Genomic DNA, 27659 nt, shown 5'->3' on the forward strand with positions numbered 1-27659 from the left:
CCCACATCACCATACACCCACGCTCACCCACACCTGCCCCCAGCCCCACTTCTCCTTTGCAGCTCCCCTCCGCCCACACCTTCCTGCCTGGGAGCTGCTGGCCCATGTGCAGGGGATGGAGAGGGGTGGGCCAGTGCCCACCAGTCAGGGCTGGCTGACTGGGGTTCTTTGTAAACTTTCAGGGTCTCCCAAGCTGGAAACCTGGCGGCCGGCCTTGCTCCCCTCACTCCACGGCCAGCCACTGCATCATCCCCTGCCCTGGGCCACCAGTCCTGGATATGGGCCACAGTGCCAAAGACAGGGTCCCTTGCAGTTACGGCTCAGAATCTCTCTCCTACCCAGACACCCCCAGGTTCTGCACTGCCCAGGGCCTGGTGCCCTGCCCATCTGCAACCCAGGTGCTCCCTCCTCCATCCCAGCATCCCCTGTGGCAGTGGCCATGCCTGCCCCCAGAGCAGCTTAGGCTCCCCTTTCATCTCTCCAAGTCTTAGCCCCTGCTGCCCTCTGCCTAGAGTGTTTGCCTACCCCCTCGCTGCTGCTCAGGGTCTCCCTCTGCCCCCAAGCTCCCTCCCCAGCCCCTGAGTTTCTCCTCTGACTGTGCTCCCCCAGCCCTGAGTGCTTAGGGATCTGGGTGGCACGCATGGCATTTAACCCCATGCTCCCAGCCCTGAGCTCCCTGAGGCCCCTCCAGCCCTGGCCCTGGGGAGGGGGTAGCATGTGACCAGGAGGGCTGAGGGGGCTTGTGTGTGATTCTGAGACTCAGTCTGAGACACAGGTGACAGACAGTTGGGGACCCCAAACACTGGGGAGCAGAGATAGACAGGAGAGACCCGCAGTGAGAGACAGAGGTAGCGGGAGAGGACACACAGCCGTGGAGAAAAGGAGCCAGTATGGGCAGGCTTCCCTCCACTGCAGTCACAGGTCCCTTGCTCATAGGCAGATCTTCCTGGGTGCTCCCTGCACAAAGCCCCAGTGGCTCCCTCGTGTCCTCCAGCCACAGTCCAAGCTCCCTAATGTGCTAGATAAGGCCCCAGTCCAGCCCTTTGGTCCCAGCACTCCCTGGACTTCCTGTTTGGGCCTCCAAGCATTTGCTCCCCTTTGGCCTTCACCCCCATCTGTTCCCTAGACCTCACTCCATCTGGCAAATACTTCACCATCACCCCCTCCATGAAGCCTTCTAGCCCACCTTCCAGGATGACATGAGCTGGTACCCTTGCTGCGAGGCTGTCTTCCCCCATCAGCACAAGTGTGAAATTCCCTTGGGGCAGACCCACATGCTACTTGGGACTGGTACAAGTGTCTGATGTCAGGCTGGGCACTGTGGCTCACACCTGTAATCCCAACCCTTTGGGAGGCCGAGGAGGGTGGATCACCTGAAGTCAGGAGTTCCAAACCAGCCTGGCCAAATGGTGAAACCCCGTCTCTGTTAAAAATACAAAAATTAGCCGGGCGTGGTGACACATGCCTGTAATCCCAGCTACTTGGGAGGCTGAGGTAGGAGAATCGCTTGAATATGGGAGGCAGAAGTTAGAGTGAGCCGAGATTGCACCACTGTACAGAGCCAGACTCCGTTTCAAAAAAAAAAAGCAGGTGTCTGATGTCCCCAACCGGCTCTGTCCAGGAAGGGCAGGAGGACTCCCTAGAAGCGGAGACAAATGGGGTGGGGGAGATGGTGGGGAAGCATCCGAGGTCATGGAGCAGCCTTGGCTAGAGGGAGCAGAGGAACCACTCACGGTCTGTGTCCTGGCTCCATCCACCTCCCTACCCAAGAGGAGGCTCTGGTCTGCCCCCAGACGGTCCCAGCACCCAGCAGAGGGCCCACCCAGGCGGTGCTGGTTGAGTGACTGAACTGGGGAACCATAGGAAGAATGAGAGGCCAGGCCCGGCGCGGTGGCTCACGCCTATAATCCCAGCACTTTGGGAGGCCGAGGCGGGTGGATCACGAGGTCAGGAGTTCAAAACCAGCCTGGCCAAGATGGTGAAACCCCATCTCTACTAAAAATACAAAAATTAGCCGGGCGTGGCGGTGGGCGCCTACAATCCCAGCTACTCAGGAGGCTGAGGCAGCTAATTGCTCGAACCTGGGAGGCAGAGCTTGCAGTGAGCCGCCATTGCACTCCAGCCTGGGCAACAGAGCGAGACTCCGTCTCAAAAAAAAAAAAAAGAAAAGAAAGAAAGAAACAAAGAAAGGGGGGCCCCAGGAGAGCTCGGTCCCACCCAGCAGGCGGGGGCAGGGCAGGGCAGAGTGTTCCCCCCGCCCCCCCGCTTCCTCCCCGAGGGCCCCGGAGGCCCACTCAGCCTCAGTCCCCACGGCTTGTGCGGAGGCGCCGGCACCATGAAGCGAGGGCCCCGGAGCCTGCGGGGCAGGGACGCGCCAGCCCCCACGCCCTGCGTCCCGGCCGAGTGCTTCGACCTGCTGGTCCGGCACTGCGTGGCCTGCGGGCTCCTGCGCACGCCACGGCCGAAACCGGGTAAGGAGGACCCACCGGGCGCGCAGCGCCGGCAGCCGCGGGGAGGACGGGGCCCCGACCGCCACGGCGAAGGCAGAGCCCCGACCCCTGGGGGCGCTGAGGGCTGAAAGGACCCTGTGGGCAGGGCCTGGAGGGGCCCGCCATCACCGCGCGGCCCTCACCGCCGCCTCTCTCCCTCCCCTTGTCCACCGCCCCCTCCGGCTGTCCCTCCCCTCCCCGGCCAGCCTCGCCCCCCTCCGCCCCTCCCCGTCCCCGCTCCTCCCTCCCCTCGGCCCCCTGCCCTCCCTCCCTGTCCCCTCCCGCAGCAGCCCCGGCCAGCAGCCCTGCGCCCAGGACGGCGCTGCAGCCGCAGGAGTCGGTGGGCGCGGGGACCGGCGAGGCGGCGCTGTCCCTACCCGGGCTGCTCTTCGGCGCCCCCGCGCTGCTGGGCCTGGCACTGGTCCTGGCGCTGGTCCTGGTGGGCCTGGTGAGCTGGAGGCGGCGACAGCGGCGGCTTCGCGGCGCGTCCTCCGCAGAGGCCCCCGACGGAGACAAGGACAAGGACGGTGAGTTCCGTGTGTAGCGGAACCAGTCCGAGCGGGGCACAGGGGCTGGGGTGTCGGGACGGCCTAGGGGGTGATGCATGGCCCCTGGGAGTAGAGATGGGCTGTTAGGGGAAACGGAGACAGAGAGCGGAAAAGAGTTTGCTCTGAGGAGCTCAGGCTGGGGACGGAGACATAGTCCTGCGCCTGAGACCCTGGTCGGAGCCAGGAACAGCTCTGCCCTGCCATACCCCAGTGTGAGGAAGAGACAGTTCGCAGGAAGGGGGCCCCGTCTGAAGGAGGAGCCTGTCCTGCCCTTTGGGAGTCTAACGGAGCTTGATTCCCCCATAAATCCCTGCAGGGTTTGCCAGACAGCCCCAGCTCCCCAACTCCCTGCCCTGCCAGCTCCCCACTGGACAGACCTCTGAACTCAGGGTCAGCCATGTGCCACCCCTCCCCACCCTGCAGTGGGCTTCATTTGACGGAGTACTGCCCCTCCAGAGGAGTCTTCTAGGGGAGGGAGAGAAGGCTGTGACCCAGTACCGAGCCTCTATCCCCTCTGCCCTGCCCCAGAACCCCTGGACAAGGTCATCATTCTGTCTCCGGGAATCTCTGATGCCGCAGCTCCTGCCTGGCCTCCTCCTGGGGAAGACCCAGGAACCACCCCACCTGGCCACAGTGTCCCTGTGCCAGCCACAGAGCTGGGCTCCACTGAACTGGTGACCACCAAGACGGCCGGCCCCGAGCAACAATAGCAGGGAGCCGGCAGGAGGTGGCCCCTGCCCTCCCTCTGGACCCCCACCAGGGGCTTGGAAATCAAATTTTGCTCTTCACTCCAGCATGCACATGCCCTCTTTCTGGGACCAGGCTAACCCTGCAGAAGCACAGACACTACAGACCACAGCGTTCAGCCCCCATGGAGTTTGGTGTGCTCACCTTTGGCTTCAGACCACACCATCTTTGACAGTCCTTGAAGGTGGTAGCCCAGCTCCTGTTCCTGTGCCTTCAAAAGGCTGGGGCACTATGAGTAAGAGACCGCTTTTAAAATGGGGAAGGCACCATTAAGCCAAAATGAATCTGAAAAAGGACCAAGTGGGAGGATGCCTAATTTGTAGCTGGGTAGTTTTTTGTGTTTGTTTGATTTTTTTATTTTTTGAGACGAGTCTTGCTCTGTCGCCAGGCTGGAGTGCAGTGGCATGATCTCACCTCACTGAAACCTCCAACTCCTTGGTTCAAGCGATTCTCCTGCCTCAACCTCCTGAATAGCTGGGATTGCAGGCATGCACCACCATAGTCAGCTAATTTTTGTATTTTTAGTAGAGACGGGATTTCACCACATTGGCCAGGATGGTCTCGATTTCCTGACCTCGTGATTCGCCCTCTTCGTCTTCCCAAAGTGCTGGGATTACAGGCATGAGCCACCGCACCTGGTCTTGTTTTGTTTTGTTTTGTTTTGTTTTGTTTTGTTTTGTTTTGTTTGAGACACGGTCTCGCTGTATCACCCAGGCTGGAGTGCAATGATGGGTCCCCAGTACATTGCAGCCTGGGCTCAAGCGATCTTTCTGCTTTAGCCTCCTGAGTAGCTGCGACTACAGGTGCTCCACCTTGCCCAGCTAATCTTTTTTTTTTTTTTTAAAGACAGGTCTGGATATGTTGCCCAGGCCAGTCTCAAATTCCTAGCCTCAGGCAGTCCTCCCCAAAGGGCTGGGATTATAGGCATGAGGCACTGGGCCTGGCCGCTATTTCTTTAATACCTGCCCTCAGAGCCGTCCTGCTTTTAAACTGATGCAAATGGTGGCAGTGCATAATCAGTTCATGGGTTTGCTTGCTTTGGGATTTAGTACAAGATTATTTTAAGAAATAACAAAGGAGAAAAGATTGAACTGGATTTTGCTGATTGTCAGGTATCTGTACCCCAGGGTCAACCCCTGAGATTGGCCCAATCTGCCAGAACCTAAGATGCCATTTTGACCACAGTGGTAGCTTCTAGAGCCACAAGCCTGCATTTGAGAGGAGATGCGCAGCCTCCAAGGCTGGACTCCAAACTCAAGCTGAAGGAACATATTGGCAGGCAGCTCTCTCAGGGTCCACCTGAGGTTCCAGCTGCTCCAAGACACAGCACGTTCAGCCATATACACGGAAGGGCTGGGACCTACAGGAGGCTCCTTTGTTTAGAGGCCAGGGCAGGCCTGTGACCTTGAACCAGGTGGACATGAGGTTCCTTGAACTCCCTTCTCTCTCTGGCTTGTTCCCCTGAAGCACTGGCCCCCCAGTGCTGGGTTCATTTGGCCATCTTGTGCCAGTCCCCTGGTCACCCACTGTCACAGTGGAAGCTGCTCCCTCCTCTTACAGCCCCAAGCTGTTCCTTGCTCTGGGGCCTGGGGACAAGACCGTCTCTTTCCACTCCTGGATGACACTGTGCACTCCCAGTCAGCCGCCTCCTGCCTGCCCTCCTGCACAGGGTCAGAACCTCCTGAGCTGGACTCCACCCTGGGCAGCTTCCTTGGAACTTGTTGCAGCTTAGCATCTTTGGAAGGGAGCACTGGACTAAGAGTCAAAAGGTGGAGTTCTGGGCACTGTCTTTCCACTCTTGGACCCTGGGCATGTTCTGTTCCATGCATCAGATGTTTTCTGCCTGCTTCCCCCTGAGCTGCCACCAGAGCTGCCTGTAGACCCCTGCTTCTCCTGCCCCTCCTATCCCTTGCCAGGCCTCTGGACTCAGTGCTTCCTGTCCCAAGGACCTGTTGTGTGCCCAACTCAGAAGACAGTGGCCACTTGCATCCAGGTCTCTGCCTGGCTACTTGCTCCGTGAACCCATCTCAGATGCCCCTGCCCCCAAGGAGCCAGGTGACAGGGTAGTCAAGTATTTCAGCCAGTAGGTATGGGAGGGGTGGTCAAGTCCAGGCCACCATTGCTGTCCACTCCATCTACCAAGTTGTCCTTCTTTTATGTCCACCACATCTTTCTCCTGTACCACCTCACCCCATCTTCCTCCATTTTTCGTCCCACCATCTTCCTCCTAGCCACCTCCACCCCATCTTCTCACCAAGCCCACCCCACGTCCCACCCCATCTTCCTCCTGTGCCCACACACTCCCACCCCAGCTTCTCCTGTGCCCACGTCCCACCCCCGTCTTCCACCACCTCCACCCTGTCCACCCGTCCTCCACCATTCCTTCCATTCCATTCCTCCATTCCCTGTCCACCGTCTCCATTCCTCCTTCCACCCATTCCTCCCTGGCCACCGTCCCTTCCTTCCTCCATTCCCGTCCACCCATTCCTCCATTCCTGGCCCACCCCTCCACCCGTCTTTCATACCCGAGTCCTCCACCCGTCTTCCTGGCCACCGTCCTCCCGCCACCGTCCTCCGGCCGTCTCCACCCATTCCGGCCACCCGATCCACCCGTCTTCCTCCTGGCCACCCCGTCCACCCCATTCCACCGTCCATTCCATCCCACCCGCCACCCCGTCCACCCGTCCTTCCTCCACCCATTCCTCCATCCGTCTCCACCCGTCTTCCTTCCCGTCCTCCATCCATCCATCCATCTTCCTCCCTTCCATCTCCACCCCATCTTCTCTTCCATTTCCCACACTCCACCCCCATCTTCCTGAGACCCCATCACCCATCTTTTGCTGACTAGGTTCCAAGCTCTCAGCAGGTGAAAACCCCGAAGGTGGGTGAAAACCCTCTGGGGCCCAGACATGCAAACCTTGGTCATCTCTCTGGCCCTGCCAGCCAGTAGGAAGTTTCCCCTGAGTTCTTAGTTTTGTCTTCTGAAAAATGAGCGGTTGGATGCAAGGTTCTCCTCCCAGCCTGTGGTCCCCAGAGAAGGACAGGAAAGAACCTTAGATAATTCTCATATGCATTTCACAGATGAGAAAACTGAGACCCAGAGCCGCCACATCGATCCCTCATCTGATCTTTATAAGAGCACCTGGAGGAGGAGGGTGGGGTGTTTGTGTTTGCTTAAATTTTTTTGAATGAAAAGAATGAAGATGCGCATTTTGTAGACAATCTGGAAGTTCTGGACCGGAATCCATGATGTAGTCAGGGCAGACATGATCCGTGTCCAGTAACCCCAAGCCTCGAGTGTGTGGTGTATTTTTCTATATAATTGTAATCATTCTATACATACAAATTCATGTCTTGACCATCATATTAATATTTGGTAAGTTTTTCTCTCTTTAAATACTTCACAATAAAGTTTTCAACATGGTAAGGTTTTCTACCCGGGCATTTGGATACTTTGGTTTTTGCTGTTGTGGCCAAGATGGCCTCCTTCCACATGGTCCTGGGCAGGGGTCTCTGTTTCCCAGCACAGTTGTTGTGCCAAAGGCCTTGACTTTTTTTTTTTTTTTTTGAGATGGAGTTTCACTCTTGTTGCCCAGGCTGGAGTGCAATAGTGCAATCTCGGCTCACTGCAACTTCCACCTCCTGGGTTCAAGTGATTCTCTTGCCTCAGCCTCCTAAGTAGCTGAGATTACAGGCATGCGGCACCACACCCGGCTAATTTTGTACTTTTAGTACAGACAGGGTTTCTCCATGTTGGCCAGGCTGGTCTCGAACTTCTGACCTCAGGTGATCCGCCCGCCTGGCCTCCCACAGTGCTGGGATGACAGGCTTGAGAACCGCCTCCGCCCCGCCAGCCTTGACCTTTTTAAAGGTCCCTGTTGGTCCATTTTTTCTCCTGCAAATCTGGACCATTTCACATCCACGAGCAGTGACTATATGGTCCAGTTTGCAGATAGGAAAAGAGAGGCCCTGTGAGGTAATGGGATCCAGCCCAAGATACAACAGGTGGGTGGTGGAGCTGGGTGAAACCTGGGTTCCCACGCCTGGCCGGCATGCCTGCCCAGCAGAAGGTCATTGACCCGGACACCCTCCTTGGGAGCGGAGAATTCGGGGACTGATGCCAGGCCCCACCCCTTGGTTTCATCACTACTCAGATTTTCTCCCTATCTGGTCTCTCTTTTCGGTAAGAGGGATCCCAGACAGACTCTGGACGGGCCGTTTTCAGGGTGGGAATGGAAGGGAAAAGGCCCCTCTCTAAGCCTGTGTTTCGGGCCAGCTTTTCCTGAAGGAGGGTCTGATTTCAACCAGGTCCCCAGGACCCTGGCCGGTGGGGGCAGGGCTGGCTGAAGTCTCGCTTCCTCCTGGGGCTTCCCGCAGGCCCCTTTCACTTCCTGCCTGGTAGCCAGAGGCTGGGGGCTCCTGGAGGGGTTGAGGAGCCCAGCTGGTGAGGCCAGGGAGGAAGGCCCCTCACCTTCGTTTCAGCAGGGATGGCTCAACACAGCACTATCCCTACAAGCTGGTAGCACCTCCCTGGGCCTCAACTTTCTGGGCCCCTCTTCCCATCTGCAAAATGCGGCTTTTGAGGGCCACCCAGCTGTCCTTGAAGATTAAAGAGGTCATGTGGCATGTAGGGACAGAGGGACCCCTGCCAGGGCCAGGGAACGCCCCTAGCAGGGAAGTGTGAGCAGGCCTAGTCCTGCCCTCATGACCCCGGGGGGCGGGGGGAGAGAACGGGGGTGCGGTAGAAACGACTGCCCCAAATAGCGGAATAGCGGGCAGAGTCGGGGAGCAACCGGGAGGAAAGAGGTGCCAGTGTTCCCCGCCCCTGCGCTTTCCTCCCGGGACTCAGACGGGCGCTCAGTGGTTGGCGTGGGGTACGGGGTGAGGGACGCTACTGGGGTCCCGAGACCCAGGTGAACCTTGGGCATCTCTCCACTCCCCTAGACTGCGGATAATCTAAGATCCAGGCCCGAATCCAGGGACTCCGGGGCGGGCGAGTCTCTGAGCGGCTCCTGCAGTCAGCCCCGGCCACCACCGGCCCCGGGCGGTTTGGGCGTGGGGCGGGGACTGGGGGGGCGGGGGGGGGGGGCGGCCGAGGGGCGGGGTCAAGAAGAGAGGCGGGGCTGAGGGACCCCAAGTCTCAAGGTGGCCGGAAAGGGGCGGGGCCAGAGGCATGCCGAAGGGGTGGGGTCAAGGCCAAGGGGCGAGGAAAAAGCGTGGGACCGGATAAGGGGCAGGACCAAGGCCAAGGGCACCTGCTTAGGGCTCCCGACCTCTGCGCCCTCGGGAGTTCGTGTCCTCAGGCGCATCCCGAGCCCTAGGGGCCTGGATGCGGCCCACGGCCCCGACTGAAGGGCGAGGCTCAGGGGAGAGGACGCGAGACGCCTCCGCCCGAAACTGCGACCCAGGAGCAGGGGGACTGGCAGGGAGGGCGCACCTGTCCCCGTGCACGCGCTGTGGCCTCCGCGGAGCTCTGCCCTGTCTTGGTTCCCGCGCTAAGGTCTCGGTGTCCGCTCCGGATTCGCACGTACACTGAGGGCTTTGGAGGGTCCTGAAGGGGGAGCGCGTGGGAGCGTTCAGGCAGAGGGACTACCTGTGACAGCTAAAGTGCTGATCCTGAGGCACGGCGGTGTGCGGGCGGGGGAGACGGTGTCGGGGGCATCAGGACGGGGGGCCGAGCCCCAGCTCGCAGCCCCCCAGTCTCGCCGCTCCCTGGCGACCTCAGGAGCCCGGGCGTCCCTTCCCTCCCACGGGCAGCTGGAGCCTGAGTCAGAGTTGCCTCGCGGGAGACAAAGACAGCCGTGGGCCCTCCCTCCAGACCCCTCCTGGTACCGGCATTTGCACCAGCAGGGAGCCCAGAGTCCCCCAAGAACCTCTGCCTCTTGGGTAACTGCATCATTGAGGAAATGGAAGTGAAATTAGCTTAGGAATGAGGCCTTGGAGGCTTGTGGGTGGCATCCGCGGTCATGGTCTTCTCAGCCTGGCTTCAGTGGGAACTCCCACCAGGCCACATGTACCTGGGTATTTCCTGTCTGGGGCCCACTGCTTCTCCCTGTAACCCTGCCAAAATGCCGGTAGCCCATCTTGCAGATGACAAAACTGAGGCCTAGAAAGGTTGAATGGCCCTGGAGAGCAGGAATTCCAACCCTGTCAGCCTGGCTCCAAAATAAAGGATAAAGGCTGGGCGCAGTGGCTCGCACCTGTAATCCCAGCACTTTGGGAAGTCAAAGCGGGCCGATTACTTGAGGTCAGGAGTTCCAGAGCCGCCCTGCCAACATGCTGAAACCCTGTCTCTACTAAAAATACAAAAATTAGGCCAGGCCTGGTGGCTCACGCCTGTAATCCCAGAACTTTGGGAGGCCGAGGCAGGCGGATCACCTGAGGTCAGGAGTTCACGACCAGCCTGATCAATATGGTGAAACCCTGTCTCTACTAAAAATTACAAAAATTAGCCAGGTGTGGTGGTGTGCATCAGTAATCCCAGCTCCTCGAGAGGCTGAGGCAGGAGAATCGCTTGAATCCGGGAGGCAGAGGTTGGAGTGAGCCAAGATCGAGCCACTGCACTCCAGCCTGGGCAACAGAGGGATACTCCGTCTCAAAAAAATAAATTAAATAAATAAATAAATAAATAAAACCTAGAAACTCTGGGCATGTGGGGCTGGAAAGGGATTCCAGGAAGAGAGGACAGCCTGCATGTCCAGGCAGGGGGTAGGTGAGCCTGGGTCAGGTGTTGGCGAGGGCCCTGTCGTGGGGTAGGAGTGCTTCCCGGGTGTGCTGAACTGGCCACAATGTGGATTGAGGGTTCATAGTGCAGGTTCCAGGCCAGACCCTGCCCTTCCTGGCTGTGTGCCAGTCACAGCAAGTCACTTCCTCTCTCTGAGTCTTGAGTTTCTCTCTAGGAAATCTCAAACCTTTCCCAGGGCTCAGCAGAGCTGGCAGACTGGTCACCAACCATCTAATATGGAGACATTGAGGCCCAGCACAAGCTGGTTGTCATGTCCACACCTCTCAGGACCCCCAGCCTTCCCAAGCCAGAACTGAGCACCAGGTGAGGGCTAGACATGGAGGAAGGCCGTTTGTGCACAGGAGCATGTGTGTGACACACGTGTGCACACGCATGCCCACCGTGCAGGGAGGGCCCTCATAGTCATGCTAGCCCTGGACATGCACACTCTTGCTTTCACCCAAGCACACGCAGACACCCGTACACTCGAGCTGTCAACATTGGGAGCTGGGGGCGGGGCGGGTGCCCTTCAGGAGCAGGGACTCAGCTCCTCTGCCCGCCCCGCGGGGCTCACTGCAGATGCCAGGGGTTATTTTAAGCCTGGATCAATGGATGAATTTTGGTGACACAGGCTTGGTGGTAGTGGAGGGGGGCAGGCAGAAGAGATAAGGGGTGGGTGCCCTGGAGCCTTGATGGGGTGAGAGACCCTGGGGTCCAGGGCAAAGGGGTCACTCCTCGGCTGGGCTGCTCTGTCTCCAGATCCCCTCGCCCAGCACATGGCCAGGCACCTGGGGCAGTGTCAGCTGAATGGGCAATCAGATCCCAGGACTCAGCCAGTCAGGGTCAGCTGGGCTCTGTGTTCGCAGCTGCCTTTTCCTGCTTCACTCACTCCCTGCGGCCAGGTGTTCCCATGGAGAGGAGAGGGTATCCAGTGCCTGGCACAGACCCAGTAGTTGTGGTTACCTATGGCTGCTGACCGACCACTGAATCAGATTGAGACGGGGAGGAAGGCATGTGTGTGTGAGTGTGTATGGGGGGGGGTGTTGGGGGTTGGACATCAGTCACTGGGAGGGGCTGGAATCCACTTCCTTCATCGGACAAATGGCTGTCACTATGTACATGTATTTGAAGGCCTGAAGGGGTCAACATGAGGAAAGCACCCAGTACCAGAAGAGTGGGGGCAGGAGGGGGTCCAGAAAGGGGGAGCACTGGGAGACTTGCTCTGACCCAGCAGGGTCACCCTAACTTGGAAAAGTCCCCAGTTCCAAGGGGGCAGAGACAAGCCTCTTTCAACCCAGTGCTCAGCAACTGGTGGGAAAGGTAGGAGAAGTGGCCCCCGTCAGAGCCCCTGCAGCCTCCAGGGCAGTGGGCAGAGGGCGGTGGGGACTTCAATACCAGCAGTGCAGGTTGTGCCACGGATTCCATTTCTAGGAATGCCACCTAAGGAAGCAGGAAAGGACGCTCCAGAAAGTAGAGCTCAGAAGCTCTGGGAAGAATCACAAATTAGAAGTTTCTTTTTCTTTTTTTTTTTTTTAAGACAGTCTCAATCTATTGCCCAGGCTGGAGTGCAATGGCACGATCTCGGCTCACTGCAACCTCTGCCTCCTAGGTTCAAGTGATTCTTGGGCCTCAGCCTCCCCAGTAGCTGGGATTACAGGTGCCCGACACCACACCCAGCTAATTTTTGTATTTTTAGTAGAGGTGGGGTTTCACTGTGTTGGTCAGGCTGGTCTCCAACTCCTGACCTCATGATCCACCTGCCTCAGCCTCCCAAAGTGCTGGGATTACAGGCGTGAGCCACTGCCCCCAGCCAAACGAAAAGTTTAAGGATGGCAAAAAGTAAACTACAAACCAGTTGCAATCCAGATGTAAAGTGTGGCATATTTTAGTGTGGTTGTCTCTGGCCATGGGATTAAAACAATTTCATTTAATTCCTTTGTTCATCTGTGTTTTTCTTCTAAACTGGTAATAAGGAGTCCTTTAATGAGGGCGCATTTTCAGGACTGGATGGGAAGTGTGTGTACGTGTGTGTGCACACGTGTGTGTGTAGGTGGGGGGAACAGGCTGTCTTTGGCCAGGGCACAAGGAGAAGCTCTGAGGGGGAAGGTTACCTCCTCTTCCTGTCTGAACCCATTAATACCTGAAATTAGCCTGTCAGCCCCTCATGTCAGGCAACAGACTTGATCCTCCTTAAAATGTAAATCCTTCCTCTTCTTCTCCCTGAGCTTCTCCACTTTCATAAGCTGATCCCAGTTCCTGAGTGAAGGATGGATGGAAAGGGTACCAGGAGGGACCCTAGGGAGCCCCAAATGCTTCATCTCACAGAAACTAGGCGCTGGAGTCCTTTCATTCAGAGGCCTGAGCTGCACACTGGGTCAATTGCACGCCCAGTCCTTGCCCTCGTGCTGTTTCCATCTGGACAGAGGGAGGTTCCATATCGACCCCTACCTCCTGGAAGGGGCAGATTATGAGTCTGCCCTCCAGGAAGAGTTTTTGATGTTAAGATGAGATACTGAGGCAGGGAGAAGCCAGGCACTAGCACCTTCTCCCGTTCAACTGAACCCCGAAAACACCACTGGGCCTGCTGGGACCAGGTCCGGGCTCCTTAGGGCCCCCACACCCTACCCCTCGGTTTGTGAAAGGACCTGCAGGTCGGCGCAGGGCGGAGGTCTTCCTCTTCCAGGCTTTCCTTTTCCAGGGCAGGGGCGAGCCCAATCCCCCTCTCCTCACACCTGGGGAGGGAGCAGATCGCGGAAGTGCGTCAGCCAGGCTGTGCCCATCGACGCGGGGATGGGGACATCCCTGGACCCCAGTCCAGCGTTCGAGAGGTTCTGGAACTGGGCTCGCGCCGCGGGGTAAATCCTTGGCCCTCTGAAGCGGCGCTGCCAGGGGAAGTCCTTCCCATTTGACAGGTGGGAAAATAGAGGCGCCGAGAGGGGAAGGGGCTCTTCTTATGTTATGATCAGAACGGACAGAGAGGACGGGAAGGAGGTGAGAGGCTGGTCCTGCTCGTCCCAGGGCAATTCCGGGCTGCTTTGACCTCCGCGCCTGTAAGGTACAGGTTTCCCCACCTGTAAGACAGGAATGCTCTAGTCGCGGGCCCTAGAGCTGATTCCCTTAGAGCGCCCAGTTCCGAGGAATGTTTCGGTGCAGTCTTTGGAGGAGGGCCCTGCTGCCCCCCTCGCCCCTCGCGGCAGCCGCGCTCCTCCCCCGGCTCTGCCTCCCTCCCGCCCTCCCTTCTCTCCCTCCCCCGCCCGCCCGAGCCCGCGCCGAGCCCGAGCGGGAGCCGGAGCCGGAGCCAGAGCGCGGGCTGTACGGAGCAGGCGGCGGGAAGGTAGCGGAGTCGGGCGACCCGCGGCCCCGGCGCGGCCTCCACTAGGGCCAAGACCCGCACACCTGCCGGACTGGGGAGAAGCCGGGGGCCGCGCGCAGGAGAGGACCCGCTGCCCCGCCCGGGGGAGATCCCAGGACGCGGACGGGGCAGCTCGGGTCCGAGGTGAACCTGGGCGGAGGACGCGCCCACCGGAGGTGCAGCCTCGGAGCCCCAGACCCAGCCCACTCGGGGCTGGGGTCCCCAGAGGAGGCGGACAGCCGAGGCGGCGTGAGCCGGGAGCCAGAGCGATCCCTGAGGGAGCGGAGGAGCCGAGTCGGAGGGAGCCGCGGCGCCCGGCCATGCACCGGGCGCAGTAGCGGGAGGCGCGGGCCCGATGGCGCGGGCCGGGGCGCGGGGACTGCTCGGCGGCCGCCGTCCGCCCGGGCTCCGGCTCGCGCTCGCGCTTCGGCTCGCGTTGCTCCTGGCGCGGCCGCCGTCGGGCCGCGCGGGGGCCCCGGAGGCGCAGGGTCCTGCGACGCCGGGCACTACAGCCCCGGCGGGGGGCGACCGCTGCCGCGGCTACTACGACGTGATGGGTCAGTGGGACCCGCCCTTCAACTGCAGCTCCGGCGCCTACAGCTTCTGCTGCGGCACGTGCGGCTACCGCTTCTGCTGCCACGACGGGCCGCGGCGCCTCGACCAGAGCCGCTGCTCCAACTACGACACGCCGGCCTGGGTCCAGACAGGCCGGCCGCCCGCCCGCGCCCGCGACACCGCAGCGCCCCGGGACCCGGGCCGCGAGCGCAGCCACACGGCAGTCTACGCGGTGTGCGGCGTCGCCGCGCTGCTGGTGCTGGCCGGCATCGGGGCGCGCCTGGGCCTGGAGAGGGCGCACAGCCCGCGCGCGCGGCGCACAGTAACCAGGTGAGCGCGCGCCTCCCTGGGACCCCCGCCCGCTCCTCGGACTGCTCTCCCTGCCAGCTGATCCTTCCCGCCTCTCTCGAAGCGCTGGTCCTCCCAGCAGGCCCCTTCTCTGGGTTTTCCTGTTTCCGTCTCCCCGCGCTCCCCCCCTCCCCAGTTCATCAGGGAGACACCGGACACCGCCCTGACTTCCCTTGACCTTCCGCCCGTGCTGGGCGCCGCACCGCCTTTCCCTGCTCAAGTAGCCTCTGGAGGGCGGGGAGGCTTGAGGGGGGCAGGTAGCCTTGGACAGAGAGCACCGGGTTACTGTCCAGCGTAAGGGGCGCCGCTGGCCAGGAGGGTGACCGGGCGTCTTGGGCACAGGGAAAGGAAGGGGCGCTTGGCTCTCTGGGTGCCCATCTCCTGCTTCTCCCCACTCTTCCCTCCCCTTTTCCACCTCCCACCTCTCCCCTGCCCCCATAGCTGTGACTCAGGGCTGCCCTTCCCTCCTTGGGTTTCAGAGGCCTCCCCCCACTCACCCCATGCCACAGCTCCCAGGTGAAGGTCAGGGCTCCCTCTGCGTAGAAGGGGGACTCTGGAACACAGTCCTGTGTTGCTGAGGCCAGGACAGGTGCTTGCTGCATTCTGAGCTTGGTGTGAAGTGGGCACTACAGGGTCCAGGTCCCCTTCCTCGGTTGGAACGAGGACTCTGGGACTCTATATGTCCTGACCCTGGAACTCCCACCCACATGCCACACGTGGCACTCACATGCCCCCAGCAACCCCCATGCCCTGGGGCCTGTGCCCTCATCCACCAGGTCCCAGCACCCTTTGGGTCTGTGGGCGGCTGACACCGAATGTGACAGGCTGGTATTTAGAAGTGACCATAGAGAAGCCTTCATGCCCTGGTGGGCCAGATGTGGACGCTTCCCCCTCCTGGGCCTCAGAGGCAGGGAGTGAGGGCTTCCTTGGCACTCCAGCACCCCTCGCTCCCCAAACCACAGTGCCCACTTTCTCCCAGAGAGCTATAGGGTGAAGCTCGGGCTGGCACCCTGGACTCTACCCTCAGCTCCTGCACTGCCTTCAGGAGGTGAAGCCTCCTGGCCTGGCTTCTGGATGCTGCAGGGGTAGGGGCTGGGCTGCCCAAATTTGGGGGCCCTTCATTCTGGGTTAGGGTAGCACGGAAGAGGCCTGGGTATCTCTTTGACAGGGGCGGGGAAAAAGGAACTGAGGGCCATGATGGTGAGGGGTGACTGCGGCAGCCCAGCTGACATGTTCATCCTGAACTCCCTGCACCTGCTGGGGATGGGACAGCAGGTTTGGTGATGCCTCAGGAAGGTGGCGCCCACCCATGCTGTGCTGTGTGGTGTAGGCCAGTCCCTTCTCCTTTCTGGGCTTCAGGCTCCCATGGCCCCTGACTCCCTTTTCTCTGCTGGGGAGACCTGGAATGGAGCGTAGGCTCGTGTGTGGGTACGTCCTGAGTCCCTGCCCTCCCCATGATTCTCACCCTTCATTCTGCTGTGTTGGGGCTGCAGGCCAGGGAAGGCTTCTCAGAGGGCTTGGGTGGGGGGCATCTGGAAAGAGTTTGTGCAAAGGCCCAAAAGCGTGGAGGTTACTCAGCTGTCGGGGAGAGAGGAGCTGGCGGTGCTTGCCCAGAGATGAGACCACAGAGGTGAGCCGCTGGGGGTGGGCAGGGCAGGAAGGTCAGCCCAGGCAGGTACTAGGATGATTTCAGACCCTGCCACCAAACCTGAAGCCAAACCTTGGCCATCCCTGGTGTCCTGCCTCCTGAATGCCCTTCACAAATCAGCCATTTGAGGCTCCAGCCCCAGAAGCAGAGTCAGGCTGAGTAGGAGAAAATCATGGGTTCCGGGTTCTGAAGGCAGCTGGGCTGCACAGACACTGTCACATCACAGCTGGGTGGGGGCTGGGTGATGGGTCCAGGGAGGTGGCTGCCCAAGGTCACACAGCCTGTGGGTCCTGGGCTGCCACCAGGGGGTCTCCCAGCATCCCCTTTCCCTCATCCATCTATCCTTCATGCCTGGGATGGCAGCTTTATCCCAGGTCCCAGCAGAAGCCACAGCTGCAGGGGCAGTTACGCAGGCAGGTAAATAAGGCATCCTGGGCCGGCGCGGTGGCTCACACTTGTAATCCCAGCACTTTGGGATTACAAGTAGACGCTGCAGCCCGACTATGCCAAGGAGGCCGAGACTGGAGGAGTTGGAGACCAGCCTGGCCAACATGGTGAAACCCCATCTCTAATAAAAATACAAAACTTAGCCAGGTGTGGTGGCAGGCACCTTATAATCCCAACTACTCGGGAAGCTGAGACTGGAGAATTGCTGAACTGGGGAGTTGGAGGTTGCAGTGAGCCGAGATTGCACCATTGCACTCCAGTCTGGGCAACAGAGCGAGACTCTGCTTCAAAAATAAATAAATAAATAAATAAATAAATAAATAAATAAATAAATAAATAAATAGAGGATTCCTAGAGGAGGCCGCTAATGGGGTCTGAAGAATGAGTAGCAGTTGTTTTGGGAGGAGAGGCAGGAAAGCAGAGAAAGCTTGCATTGGGAGGGGAGGCTCACCTGGGGAAGGTTCCGGAGAGTGGCCTCCAGGGAGGGGAGGGGAGGGGAGCCTCATTAGAGTTTCCTGACCTGCTCTGGGAAGCAGGGGTCTTGGGGCCACAGGTGAGGCTGGCAGATACTGCCTGGGAGGGGAAGCTCGTGTGTGATTTCAAGCACTGGAGAGGAACGCCTGGAGAGGCTGAAAGAACTGCCCAGGGCCACACGGTGAGACGGTGGTGGCGGGGGCTGGCTTTTGATGAGGTAGGAGACTGAGAGGGTCACCTCTGACCGCTGTCCCTGCAGGGCGCTGACGGAGCTTCTGAAGCAGCCGGGCCCCCAGGAGCCATTGCCTCCCAGCCTGGGCCCGCCCCTGGGTGGCTGTGTCCAGGTGCCGATGGGGGACGGCCTCCCCCGGGGCTCCCCCCACAACAGCTCAGGTGAGTCGGTGGCGGGCGGGGCTGAGCACGCGGAGGGGCGTGAGAGGCTGAGAGGGGGTCCCTCGGCTGGGGCGTGGAGGCTTCCCCGGTGGAAATGAGCCGCGGCCTCTGCGGGTGAGGGGCCCGACCGGCCAGCCAGCTCCCAGGGATGGAGAGAGACCCGCCACGGGTCCTGTGGCCTCCAGTCTGGGGTACTGTGATGTGTGAGGAAGGTTCCGGATGCAGGATTTGCTGGCCGGGCCTGTGATCTGAGGCTCCGGCTCCGGAGCCTCCCCCTGGGTCTCTCGAGAGGCAGGCAGGCTTGGCAGCCCCCACGCCCCGTCTGGGTTCTGTTCCTCAGACATCCCCCATCTCGGCGGGAGCAGGTCCCAGGACTCCGCGCCTGGCTCGAGCGTCGCCTCCGGGCGAGCCGTTCATGAGGGTGGCACCCCCCGGGCTGGCTGCCGCCGCCGCTGCGCGTGACTCGGAGCCAGGCCCTGTTCCAGGCGCTGGAGGCTGCCGCGAAGACAGGCTTGGCTCGCAGCCTCGCCGGGAGAACGGTCCCCCAGGTTCTCACCGAACGGCCTCAGGGAGAGGGCTGCGGAGAGGTGACAGCGAGGGCGGAGTAACCCGGGGTATCGGGCCTAGCCGCGTCTCACTCCTCGCTCCAGACAAGAAGCGCCTCAACAAGGCGCCCCTGGGGTCAGCCGCCCTGGGACCCCCGCGCGGCCCGCGGCTACAGGGTGGCTGCAGCTTGACACTGCAGCCCGACTACGCCAAGTACGCCACGTTCAAGGCAGCCGCGCTGAAGGCCGCAGGTGAGTGGCGGGTGCGGGCGGCGCCAGGGCACCCGGGCGCACTAGCTCCGGGACTTCGAGGCGCAGGGCCCCAGCTCCCAGCGCCAAATTCCCAGTTTCGCGCGCCCGCCGCTCGGCCAATCGGCTCCCGCGCCCCAGCGGGCCCCGCCCCCGGCCCTGTCTCCAGCCAGGACCCCTTGTCTGGTCCGGAGCTTGGGTGCTCGGCGCGGCATGACTCTTCCCTGCCCTGTCCCCGCAGAGGCCGGCCCGCGGGACTTCTGCCAGCGTTTTCCCGCCCTCGAGCCGTCCCCGCGGCAACCCCAGGCGGGGGCCCCGCGTCCCGCCCCGGACTTGCCTGCGCCCCTGGACGCCTGCCCCTGGGCCCCACCGGGCTACGCGCCCCCTGCTGCGCGGGGCCCCTATGCCGCCTGGACCGCCGGTCGCCCGGCCCGGACCGCCCCGCTCCGCCACCCGACGGCTCAGGCCTTCCAGGTACCTCGGCGGCCCGGTCACGCGGCCCGGCGCCAGTTCAGCGTGGAGAAGATGCCCGAGACCTTCAGCCCGCACCCCCCCGGCCTTTACCGCAGCGCGGGCCGCGGGTCCCGGTACCTAAGGACCAACAGCAAGACCGAGGTCACCGTGTGAGGCAGGGCCGCGGTCCCCTCGAGGCATGGGCTGGGGCCCTCGTCTGCCCGTTGGAGCCCCAGGCCACAGGGAGAGGAGCGCCGGCCTTAAGGTCAGCTCTTGTCTGCCTCAACGGCACTGGTGTCTTGGAGCCCGCAGGCAGCGGGTTCGTCTTGTACATATGCCCTTTTTTGTGGTTCCTGCCCCTGAGAATAAAGACGCCTCAGCGTGGCTGCGAGGCAGCATTGGTCATTGACTGGACTGATGGCAGTGCAGGTAGAGGGCACACGAGTGCAAAGGGTGGAGGACTGCTCCAGTGCGCTGGCTGGAGCCAGGGGGAAGTGGCTGGAGAGGGTGGCCAGGGTTGAATGTCAGGGTTAATGCCCACGCTAGTGGGAGCCCTGGGAGAGGGAACAGTTAGACTTCAGCCATGCAAAGGCCCAGGCACAGGAGAGAGGGCTGTTGGGCCAGAGGCCCAGTTGGGGGTCCATACCCTGTACTGAAGGGGAGGCCCCTCCAGCCGCCACTCTGCGGCTTGAGTTAGCTGAACCTGGCTGATGCTCACTGACCATTGGCTGTGGGCCGGCCCCTGGCCTGCAGGTCGCTTGGCCAGATTGGCCCCGGGCAACCCCCCTTAATGGGTGTGGGCTGTGTGGACATCTGGTGCTCCGGTTGGGGGCGCCTCCTCCCAGGAGCTTCTCTGAAGGAAATGGGGGAAAAGCTGGAGCAGGGGGCCCTGGCAGTGCCCCTTTGGGAGGGCTTGCGGCACCTGGCTGTGACCCAGAGCACTGCTAGCAGCCTGCGTGCACCATCCACAGAGCTCCTCTGTGCCAGGTAACGCTGGGGAGGCTAGGGGCCACGGCTGTGGCTGGTTAAGGTGTGTGACCTCAGCAAAGCCACCCAGGCGGGTCTGTTTCCCTCCCGAGTACCTGAAGTGTGGTGTACTGTTTCAAGAACAATGGCCACCATTTGTTGGCCTTTCTCATGAAATTCACAAGAGCCTCAAGGGAGGTGTGTCTTTACAGAGGAGGAAATTCGGGTTTTGAGACCTAAGTAGCTTGCCCAAGGTCACCCAGCAGACTCCCAGGTTAGGACCCTCCTGGATTGCTGTGAATCGGCTGGAATGGCAAGGAACAGGCAGTTTGGCTGGGAGGGAGGGTTCCCTGTTCCCAGGGTATATATAAACAGTCTGGAGCTTTCCTTCTGCTGGCTGGACTGCCCCGAGGCCCCAGAACCCACCAGGCCTGGTCTCCGCTCCTGCCACTTGAAGGGTCCCTCCCTGTCCCTTTAGGCTGTTAAGGAAACCAAGGCCTAGAAGCACCAGGACAGAGCCCTGGGCCCACGGTCCTGCCCCAGTCCCACAGCTGTGCAGAGCTGGAGGAGGAGGGTGGGGGCTGAGTCATGGTGCCTACACAGAATCACAAAGGAATCTGGTTCCTTCTCACCCCACCTCCCATCCCCTGCCCCCCAACACATGACACACCCCGTGGCTGGGCTGGGCTGGGCTGCGTGGGCAATCCCCCTGCCCATTCTCAGTCCCTAAGGCCCCGGATCTCCATCCCAGTGGAGCCAGGCCCAGGCTGTGGGCAGTGGCCATCCCTGAAAATGATGGAACCATGCACGGGACCAGCAACTGGGCCTCACCGGGCTGTTCTGCTCCTCAGGGCAGTGTAGCCTGCTGTGACTACCCTTCAGAGAAGGACGTGGCTCATAGCTGAAGAGATTCAGCCCCATGCTCAGTCCCATCCTGACTCCTGTGACGAGGCCCATCCCAGGCTGTGGTCCTCCCCCTGGTGTGGCTTACGCCAAGCCTGGCCTCACCAGCCACACAAGACACTCGCTGTAAACTTGCATCCCATCACTCAGTCCTGGCACACAAGCCTGTGGAGCTGCAGTTCATGGCTGGGCTTAGCTTCCCAATTCTGCACAAGTGGAAGTGGAGACTGAGGCCAGGTCCTGCCCAAGGTGACCCAGTTGGGAAGCACGGGACCTGGACTTGGATCTGACTTGTGGGCCAGTGAGCCTCCTGGCTCAGAGGGTCACTGCCTTTAGGGAGGAACGAAGGAGCAGCTTACCCATTGGGGGAGATGGTCAGCACCCCAAATCTGTCAGCCAGCCAGCATCACATCCAGGGAACAAGCTGGAACCTGGATACAGTGACCTGTGACCCCTGAAGTGCCACCCACAGCCCTTTTATCCCAGGCTGGAGGGTGTGCCAGGCACCGGACAGAAGGTGGGCAAGGGAGGCCCATTAGACTGAGGCCAGGGGCCCTCTCAGCAGTTGGGGGGCTGCCCTCAGTCCCTGGCCCACTGCCTGCCAAGTCACACAGCCCCTTGGCTGGACACCACAGCAGTCGCACTACAGACCCTCACACACCTTGTGCTGGGTGGTACCAATCTGTGTTTATTGAATAACCTATGTCTGGGACACGGTGACTGATTGAACATCAAAGAAGCCATAGGTGTATCCCCCTTTTCAGTGAAAAACCACCCTCTCCCACCCCCACACAACAGTGAGAAAAGGCACAGGACATACACACGACACGCAGGTGGGCAGGGTCCATAAATTACAGTGAGAGTAGGGGAGGGGCAGGAGAAAAAGCAAGCAGGTGGGGTCCAAGCACACCCCAGGGACAACATTCCAGCCTGCATCGAGGTGGCCCTGTTGTGAGCACCCGCCAGTCTGTGCTGGGGCACCTGCCCATCCTCTGCTACAACCAGCCTGAGGACGAGGCACAGGGAGGCAGGACCCCTGTCACTCAGGAGGCCCTGGGAGAAACAGTCTCTGGGAGGTGCTGCACCAGGGGGTCCAGAAAAGTAGGACTTTTTCTCCTAGGACACACATCAAGGCAGGGGACCTCATTCCTAGTGCCCACCATAGGCAACCCTCTGCCCACTCTGAAAAGAAGGGCTTGCCGCTGGGGAGGGATTAGGGGTTGGTCCTTGCTGCCCTGGTTTATTTTTGGGTCAAGAATTAGGGATAAAAATATACAGATATGCAACTTACCATGGGGTTACTTCCTGATAAACCCATCATAAACGAAAATATCATAAGTAAAAAATTCATTTAATACCCCAACAGACCAACTGTAAAGTTGAAACATGGTTGAAGTTGAACCATTGTTAAGTTGGGGACAGTCTGTACTGTGGAGGTGGGAGCTGGGGTAGGGGAGGAGGGAACCTAGAAGCCATGCTGAAGGCACCTGGTCCCCAGTCCCAATGGGTGGCTTCATTTCTCCCAGCTCCCTGGGCCCAACCTAAGCTTGGGCTGACATCCTAGGAGGCGGGGAGTGGGAAGGAACAGGACAATTAAATAAGATACCATTTATTTTTTTAAAAAATTAAAAAATAATGCTGACATTATTTCATCCATCTGCAGGCCTACCCCCTGCCTCCCACCAGCCTCCCAGGGCTGGGCCCCCTCCTCCCCTGGCTGTCCTGTGTAATAAAGGGAAAAACAATGAGCAGGCTCAGCCAGCCACAGGGGAGGGAACGCAGACCCAGGGAGAGAATCAAGACGCTACAGCAACTCAGCCTCGCATCATGGCAAACCCAAGCACACTGGTAGAAAACATTTGTATAAAAAGGGGGAAGGGCATGCCGGGCACGGGCCTGAGGGCAACTGCTCCCTGGTGCTCAGAGACTGCTGTCCCCCAGAGGAAGCCTGATAAAAACTGAGGAAGCAAAAAGGAGAGAGTAGGGTTCAGGAGAGAGAAACTCAGGAAGGCTGGAGGCAGGGGCTTGGCAGCTTGGGAGCTCCCCCTGCTGCTATCAAGTCAGAGCTGCCCAGTTTCTGCCCTGCTACCTTTCCTCTTATGCCCACCAGGCCCTGGACCATGGGCATCTAGTGACAGCAGCTTTAAGGGGCTCTGCCCAGGGGCCTGCTGGCCTGAGGTGGCCCAGAAGCCTCGGCAGGTGACAGCTAAGATGACAAGGCTCCTCCCCACCTCTCTCAGCGGGAGGATGCTGGGGGAGAGAGGAACCGAGAAAGAAGTGGAGGGGTGGGCTGAGCCTGGTGGTCAGGAGGCGGCAATAGCAGTGCCACCACCCAGCTTGACAATCATCTGCTGGCAGTCGTTGCAGGAGCGCCGGTCACCCACCTTCTCCAGGGTGCGGGCAGCCTCGGCCAGTAGCACTGCCCGCTGGCCCGGGGAGGAGAGGAAGGAGAGGGGCAGGTGGCGGCAGGCCAGCAGGATGGCGGTGGCCCGCTCTCGCTGGCCAGGCCAGGCATCCACCTCTCCTGTGGGAAGGAGATGTGTGTCAGAACCGAGAGTCTGCCATGAAGCCGGTGCTGTTCCTTGGCGTTACCTGGACTCATTCACTGAACACTGACACCCATCCTGGGAGGTGGGGTCTGCTGCCCCACCCAATCCATGGAAAAGAAGTGGATTTGTCCAGCCTCTCACAGCCAGCCCATGGTGGGACTGAGATGGACCCACATGACCTGGCTCGATGCGTGCGCCTGTGTGGGGACGCCACCCCAACCCTCCTTCCCTGAGCAGAGCATGACCCATGACCACCGCAACCCCTGCAGCCCACCAAGGGCGGCCCCAGGCTTCTTTCATTCTCAGGCGAGAGGTGTGCTGGGCACCGCTGCCAGGTATGGGAGTTGGGCTGGCCCCTTCCCTCCTCTCTTCCCAGGGGTCAGGGCCCAGCCCAGCCTGTGAGCTGGGGAGTGGTGGACTCACCGTGCTTGGCGCTCTGTGTGGTGCGCCGCCGCAGGCTGTGTTCCAGCAGCTGGTGGGTGCGGGTGGGGCTGGCTCCTGCCATCAGGCGCACGGTCGCTTCGTGCAGGAACACCTGGGGAGGCGCCAGGGTGACATCCCTCATACCCCTGGTCCCCACCTGTCTATGCCCAGGGTAGTTCTCCCTGAGCCATCTCGCCTGCCACCTGTAACATCCCTTCCCACACCAACTTGCCTTGCTCACCCCTGAAAAGCGCTTTGTTGTCCCCTATTCTGACCGTGAGCCAGGCTGGAAACCTGGCTGAACGGCAGGAGCAGGACGAGAGGTGAGAGGCGAGAGAGGCAAAAGGCCTGCTTTTCCCAACTGGTGACAAGAAAGCCCTGGATGTACCTTGTGGGGCTGGCAGACAAGTGTCCTGGGTGAAGCCCCAAGGCCCTGGAGGCTGCTTCAAGTTTGACAAAAGGACAGGTGTGGCAGGGACAGAGGGGTGAGGAGGGACAGTTGGGCTGGTACCAGAGAGGTTTGGTATCCTCTTTCTGTATCTTTAGAAAGGAACAGAGTCTAGAGGTGTGCAGGTAAAGTCTGCAGTGCTTAGGTATGAGCCACTGGTGGGTGAAGGGCAAGGCCGAGGTCTGCCATTTCTTAAAATCTCAAGCTCTTTTTGATGCCTTTATATCTCAGTCTTCAGGGAGGGTCTTCAGTGCTGCCAAGTGGATTCTGGTCCTGGTAGGCAATGGGGAGCCACTGATGGGCTCTCAGCAGGGAGAAGCAGAATGGAAATGGTATTTAAGAGGAGGCCTTTGGACCAGGCGAGGTGGCTCACACCTGTAATCCCAGCACTTTGGGAGGTGGAGGCAGGAGGATAGCTTGAGGCTAGGGGTTTGAGACCAGACTGGGGCACACAACAAGACCCCATCTATTTAAAAAAAAAAAAAAAAAAAAAAAAAAAGGCCATTGTTGCCAGCCATGCTGTAAGCAGACCGGAGGGCTGATCAGAGGGGGCTCCAGGAGGCAGGGGTACCGCCCCAGGCCTTGGGGTACATGCCTTCTTTTCCATAGTAAGGAATGGCTCTCTGATGATACTGTCTGCTGTGTCTGTCTTGGCTCGCTGCACACAGTGGCCCAGTGCAACCGTGTGGGTCCCACAGCACCTCAGGGTGATGGGTGTAGGGGCTGAATATCAGGCTCCACGGCAGCAGCCTCGCTCTGAGGCCGTCTCCTTCCAGCCCAGCCTGTGCCCCCTCAATGACACTTCTGAGTCATCTCACACAAATTTTTAGAAAAAAATACAGGTACAAATATGTTGAATAAATTATGTAGCAATAAAAATAAACAAAAGTGGAAATGGCTGGAGCCTGGCAAGCCCAGTCATAGACCTTTCCTCTGACTTAGTTCAGATCATGTGGCCACTGCCAAGAGGATGTTACCCAGCAGCAGAACCGAAGCCTCTACTTACTATGAAAAAGAGAGTGAATTTCCCTTTAAGTGCGGTTCTAGAGAAATTGTCACTTTGCCAACAGTTATGAAAGTCAAAGCGGAGCTTGGGACCCGGCCAGGAGCCCTGACTTGCCGCCATTGCCCTCAGAGCCCTCCCACTCAGCATGTGCCTGGGGAGGCACAGCTCCCTGCTGGCCCCTGTCTGTGGCGGCAAAGTGTGGCCTGCTCCCTGCTGAGCTCCGGGGCCAGGCACACAGCAGGCACTCAACCAACGTGTGCTGAACACAGGGACACATGGCGCCCAGCCCAGTGTTGGGCATGAGCCAAGCAGGTGCTCGACAGGTCACCAGGCTGACCTCAGAGGGCCAACTCCACCACCATGCGCTGGTGCCCATGCTGGGTACTGGGCTCAGGCCCCACAGGCTCCAATCTGCCCTGCCCCACCAGCCAGCTGGGCCTCACCTTGCGGTACGCTGGGCGGAAGCTGTGTGCCAGCCTGCGCAGGCTGCCCAGGTCCCGCTGGAAGCCCGCCAGTTCAGCGCCTGATGCGTGGTAGGTCTCTCCCACAGCCTGGCTGGCACTGGCCTGTTTTTGCCAGAGCGTTGTCCGTAGCGACAGTAGCAGGTCACAGGTGAGCAGCTGGACCACCTGTAGGGTCAGCCACAAGAGAGGGGGAACAGGTGACTGGCCCATCCCTGAGGCAAGGATCCCAGCACCTACCAGGCTTCCCCCAAGACCAACACTCAGCAGCTCTGGGAGGAAGTGGAGAGCCCCAGAGCCTGGCGAACTCCGCAGGACGTGAGGGAACAGCTCAGGGGAGAACCAGTCCCTTCCATGGCCCCAGGAGGTGGGAGACAAGCCCTCTCCATTCTGCAGGTGAGAAAGCAAGGCTCTGACAGGGACAGCAGCTTGTATAAGGGACACAGCACAGGCAGGTGGCAGGGGCAAAAATCAAACCCAGGTTCTCCCACCCCATGGGAGCTCCACCATGGCTGGCTAGGAGGCTGAGATACCCACTAGGTGCCAAGGAAAAGCCTGAAGTGGCAGCAGAGCTTGGAGATGGGGCTGGGGGAAGGAGGAGGAGGAGGGGGAGAGGAAGACAGGTGTCTCAGAAGACAACCACAGAATGGTTTAGTGCTTGGGGACTAGGCTGACTGACCTGGCTCTGCCACTTACTAGCTACATGACCCTGGCATAGGACTTAGTCTCTCTGAGTCTGTTTCTTCATCCAAAAAAATGGAAATGGCACCACCACAGGGCTGCTGTGTCATATGAGAAGGTACTGCATGTGGGCCATGCATATTCTCCGCCCACTACCTACGGGGCTAGGCTGCCCACCTGGCTTGCAATGGCACACCAGCACGACACCAAGCAGTGAGGAGCAGCGAGTCCTTGTTGAGATGGGCCGCAAGTAGCCCGCCGGTCCAGATGAACTCCCTCAGGCCAAGCCTCATCTCACCTAGCCCTGGCTTTCCTCCTTCCCAAGACACTGGGCCTGGGGAAGACCCTGCCCTGTCCCGGCATGAGACCTTGATCCTTGCCTACACTGTTTTCTGGCTGTTGTGTGCTTCAAGGGGACGTGGATAAGGATCCCTCTCCTCAAACAAAACCTGGCGCTTCTAAGCTGTGCATGCTGCAGGAGTGCCTGTGGACACGGAGGCAGCAAGCCTATGGCTGGATTCTGCCCTCTGAGGGCCATCAGGCTGCATGGGCTCGTCTTCTAAGCTCACTCTCCTACCACAGAGCTGCTATCAAGGAACCCCGGTCCAAAGGGTGGCTGCAAGCCTCTCATTCCCCAAACTGAGTCTGTACTGTTTGGTTCTCTCATGAAGATAAATATGGAAGAGACTAATGGAAAGCCCAAAAGAGAAGCTGAGATGTGGCTCGCCATCTGCCTTTGGTCTTGGCAGCCCAGGGCATTTGCCCCCCACCCCGTATTTTTTAAAAGATGGAGTCTCGCTCTGTTACCCAGGCTGGAGTGCAGTGGCACGATCTTGGCTCACTGCAACCTCTACCTCCCGGGTTCAAGCAATTCTTCTGCCTCAGCCTCCTGAGTAGCTGGGATTACAGATATATGCCACCACACCTGGTTAATTTTTATATTTTTAGTACAAAAGGGGTTTCACCATGTTGGCCAGGCTGGTCTCGAACTCCTGACCTCAGGTATCTGCCCACCTCAGCTTCCCAAAGTGCTGGGATTACAGGTGTGAGCCACCGCGCCCAGCCAGTTGGGGCCTTTTCTGCACACTGCCTATCCCTATAGGGGCTGGCACGCTGTCCTGGGTTCTTCCCAGTGCCCAGGTCCACTGACAATATCTAGCTTGAAGTACTAGCCTAGCCAGCTGAGACCAAACCCCAGGGAGTGGCTGAGAATCTGAATCTCTAGGACTCTCCCTGTCCCTCCTACTGTG

The 27659-nt window shown here is 59.9% G+C and overlaps 3 protein-coding genes across 9 annotated transcripts in view; 2 read left to right on the forward strand and 1 right to left on the reverse strand.

The window, feature by feature from the left end:
* The first annotated feature begins 2247 nt into the window (after positions 1-2247).
* Positions 2248-7220, forward strand: TNFRSF13C (TNF receptor superfamily member 13C). Of its 6 annotated transcripts, none has more exons than XM_021921614.2 (4): positions 2248-2471; positions 2777-3016; positions 5701-5847; positions 6866-7220. In XM_021921614.2, exons 1-3 carry the CDS (start codon positions 2336-2338, stop codon positions 5802-5804), a joined length of 480 nt encoding a protein of 159 aa, XP_021777306.1. In that variant the 5' UTR covers positions 2248-2335; the 3' UTR covers positions 5805-5847; positions 6866-7220. The 6 variants fall into 6 exon arrangements, 4 of the variants coding, with proteins under 4 accessions (XP_021777306.1, XP_021777307.1, XP_021777305.1 ...); XM_021921615.2 differs by having other exon boundaries at positions 5701-5839; XR_002515403.2 differs by lacking the exon at positions 5701-5847 and adding an exon at positions 3566-4019 and having other exon boundaries at positions 2262-2471.
* Positions 7221-13785: 6565 nt separating this feature from the next.
* SHISA8 (shisa family member 8) lies at positions 13786-19377 on the forward strand. 2 transcript variants are annotated; one of them, XM_009217398.4, is made up of 4 exons: positions 13786-14745; positions 17592-17725; positions 18091-18522; positions 18761-19377. In XM_009217398.4, the coding sequence occupies exons 1-4, from the start codon at positions 14216-14218 to the stop codon at positions 19144-19146; spliced, it is 1482 nt and encodes a 493-aa protein (XP_009215662.1). In that variant the 5' UTR covers positions 13786-14215; the 3' UTR covers positions 19147-19377. The 2 variants fall into 2 exon arrangements, with proteins under 2 accessions (XP_009215662.1, XP_009215663.1); XM_009217399.4 differs by having other exon boundaries at positions 14184-14745; positions 18211-18522.
* A 2132-nt stretch (positions 19378-21509) lies between these two features.
* SREBF2 (sterol regulatory element binding transcription factor 2) overlaps positions 21510-27659 on the reverse strand; it is a 79064-nt gene continuing 72914 nt past the window's right edge. Inside the window, exons 17-19 of the mRNA XM_003905622.4 lie at positions 25711-25896; positions 23814-23925; positions 21510-23365 (exon numbers count right to left, since the gene is read on the reverse strand). Coding sequence (XP_003905671.3) covers positions 23145-23365; positions 23814-23925; positions 25711-25896 — 519 coding nt within the window. The 3' untranslated portion in view covers positions 21510-23144. The remainder of the gene's footprint in view (positions 23366-23813; positions 23926-25710; positions 25897-27659) is intronic.

This window comes from Papio anubis, chromosome 16 (genome assembly GCF_008728515.1).
Source record: "Papio anubis isolate 15944 chromosome 16, Panubis1.0, whole genome shotgun sequence".
Lineage (NCBI taxonomy): Eukaryota > Metazoa > Chordata > Mammalia > Primates > Cercopithecidae > Papio > Papio anubis.

Excerpts from the sequence above, each read along its gene's own strand:
- TNFRSF13C (XM_017945510.3), top strand. The coding sequence starts at position 2,336 with ATGAAGCGAGGGCCCCGGAGCCTGCGGGGCAGGGACGCGCCAGCCCCC. Across the intron at positions 2,472-2,776 it reads CACGCCACGGCCGAAACCGG|CAGCCCCGGCCAGCAGCCCT; the intron begins GTAAGGAGGACC and ends CCCCTCCCGCAG. Across the intron at positions 3,017-3,565 it reads CGGAGACAAGGACAAGGACG|AACCCCTGGACAAGGTCATC; the intron begins GTGAGTTCCGTG and ends GCCCTGCCCCAG.
- SHISA8 (XM_009217398.4), top strand. The coding sequence starts at position 14,216 with ATGGCGCGGGCCGGGGCGCGGGGACTGCTCGGCGGCCGCCGTCCGCCC. Across the intron at positions 14,746-17,591 it reads GCGCGGCGCACAGTAACCAG|GGCGCTGACGGAGCTTCTGA; the intron begins GTGAGCGCGCGC and ends CTGTCCCTGCAG. Across the intron at positions 18,523-18,760 it reads AGCCGCGCTGAAGGCCGCAG|AGGCCGGCCCGCGGGACTTC; the intron begins GTGAGTGGCGGG and ends CTGTCCCCGCAG.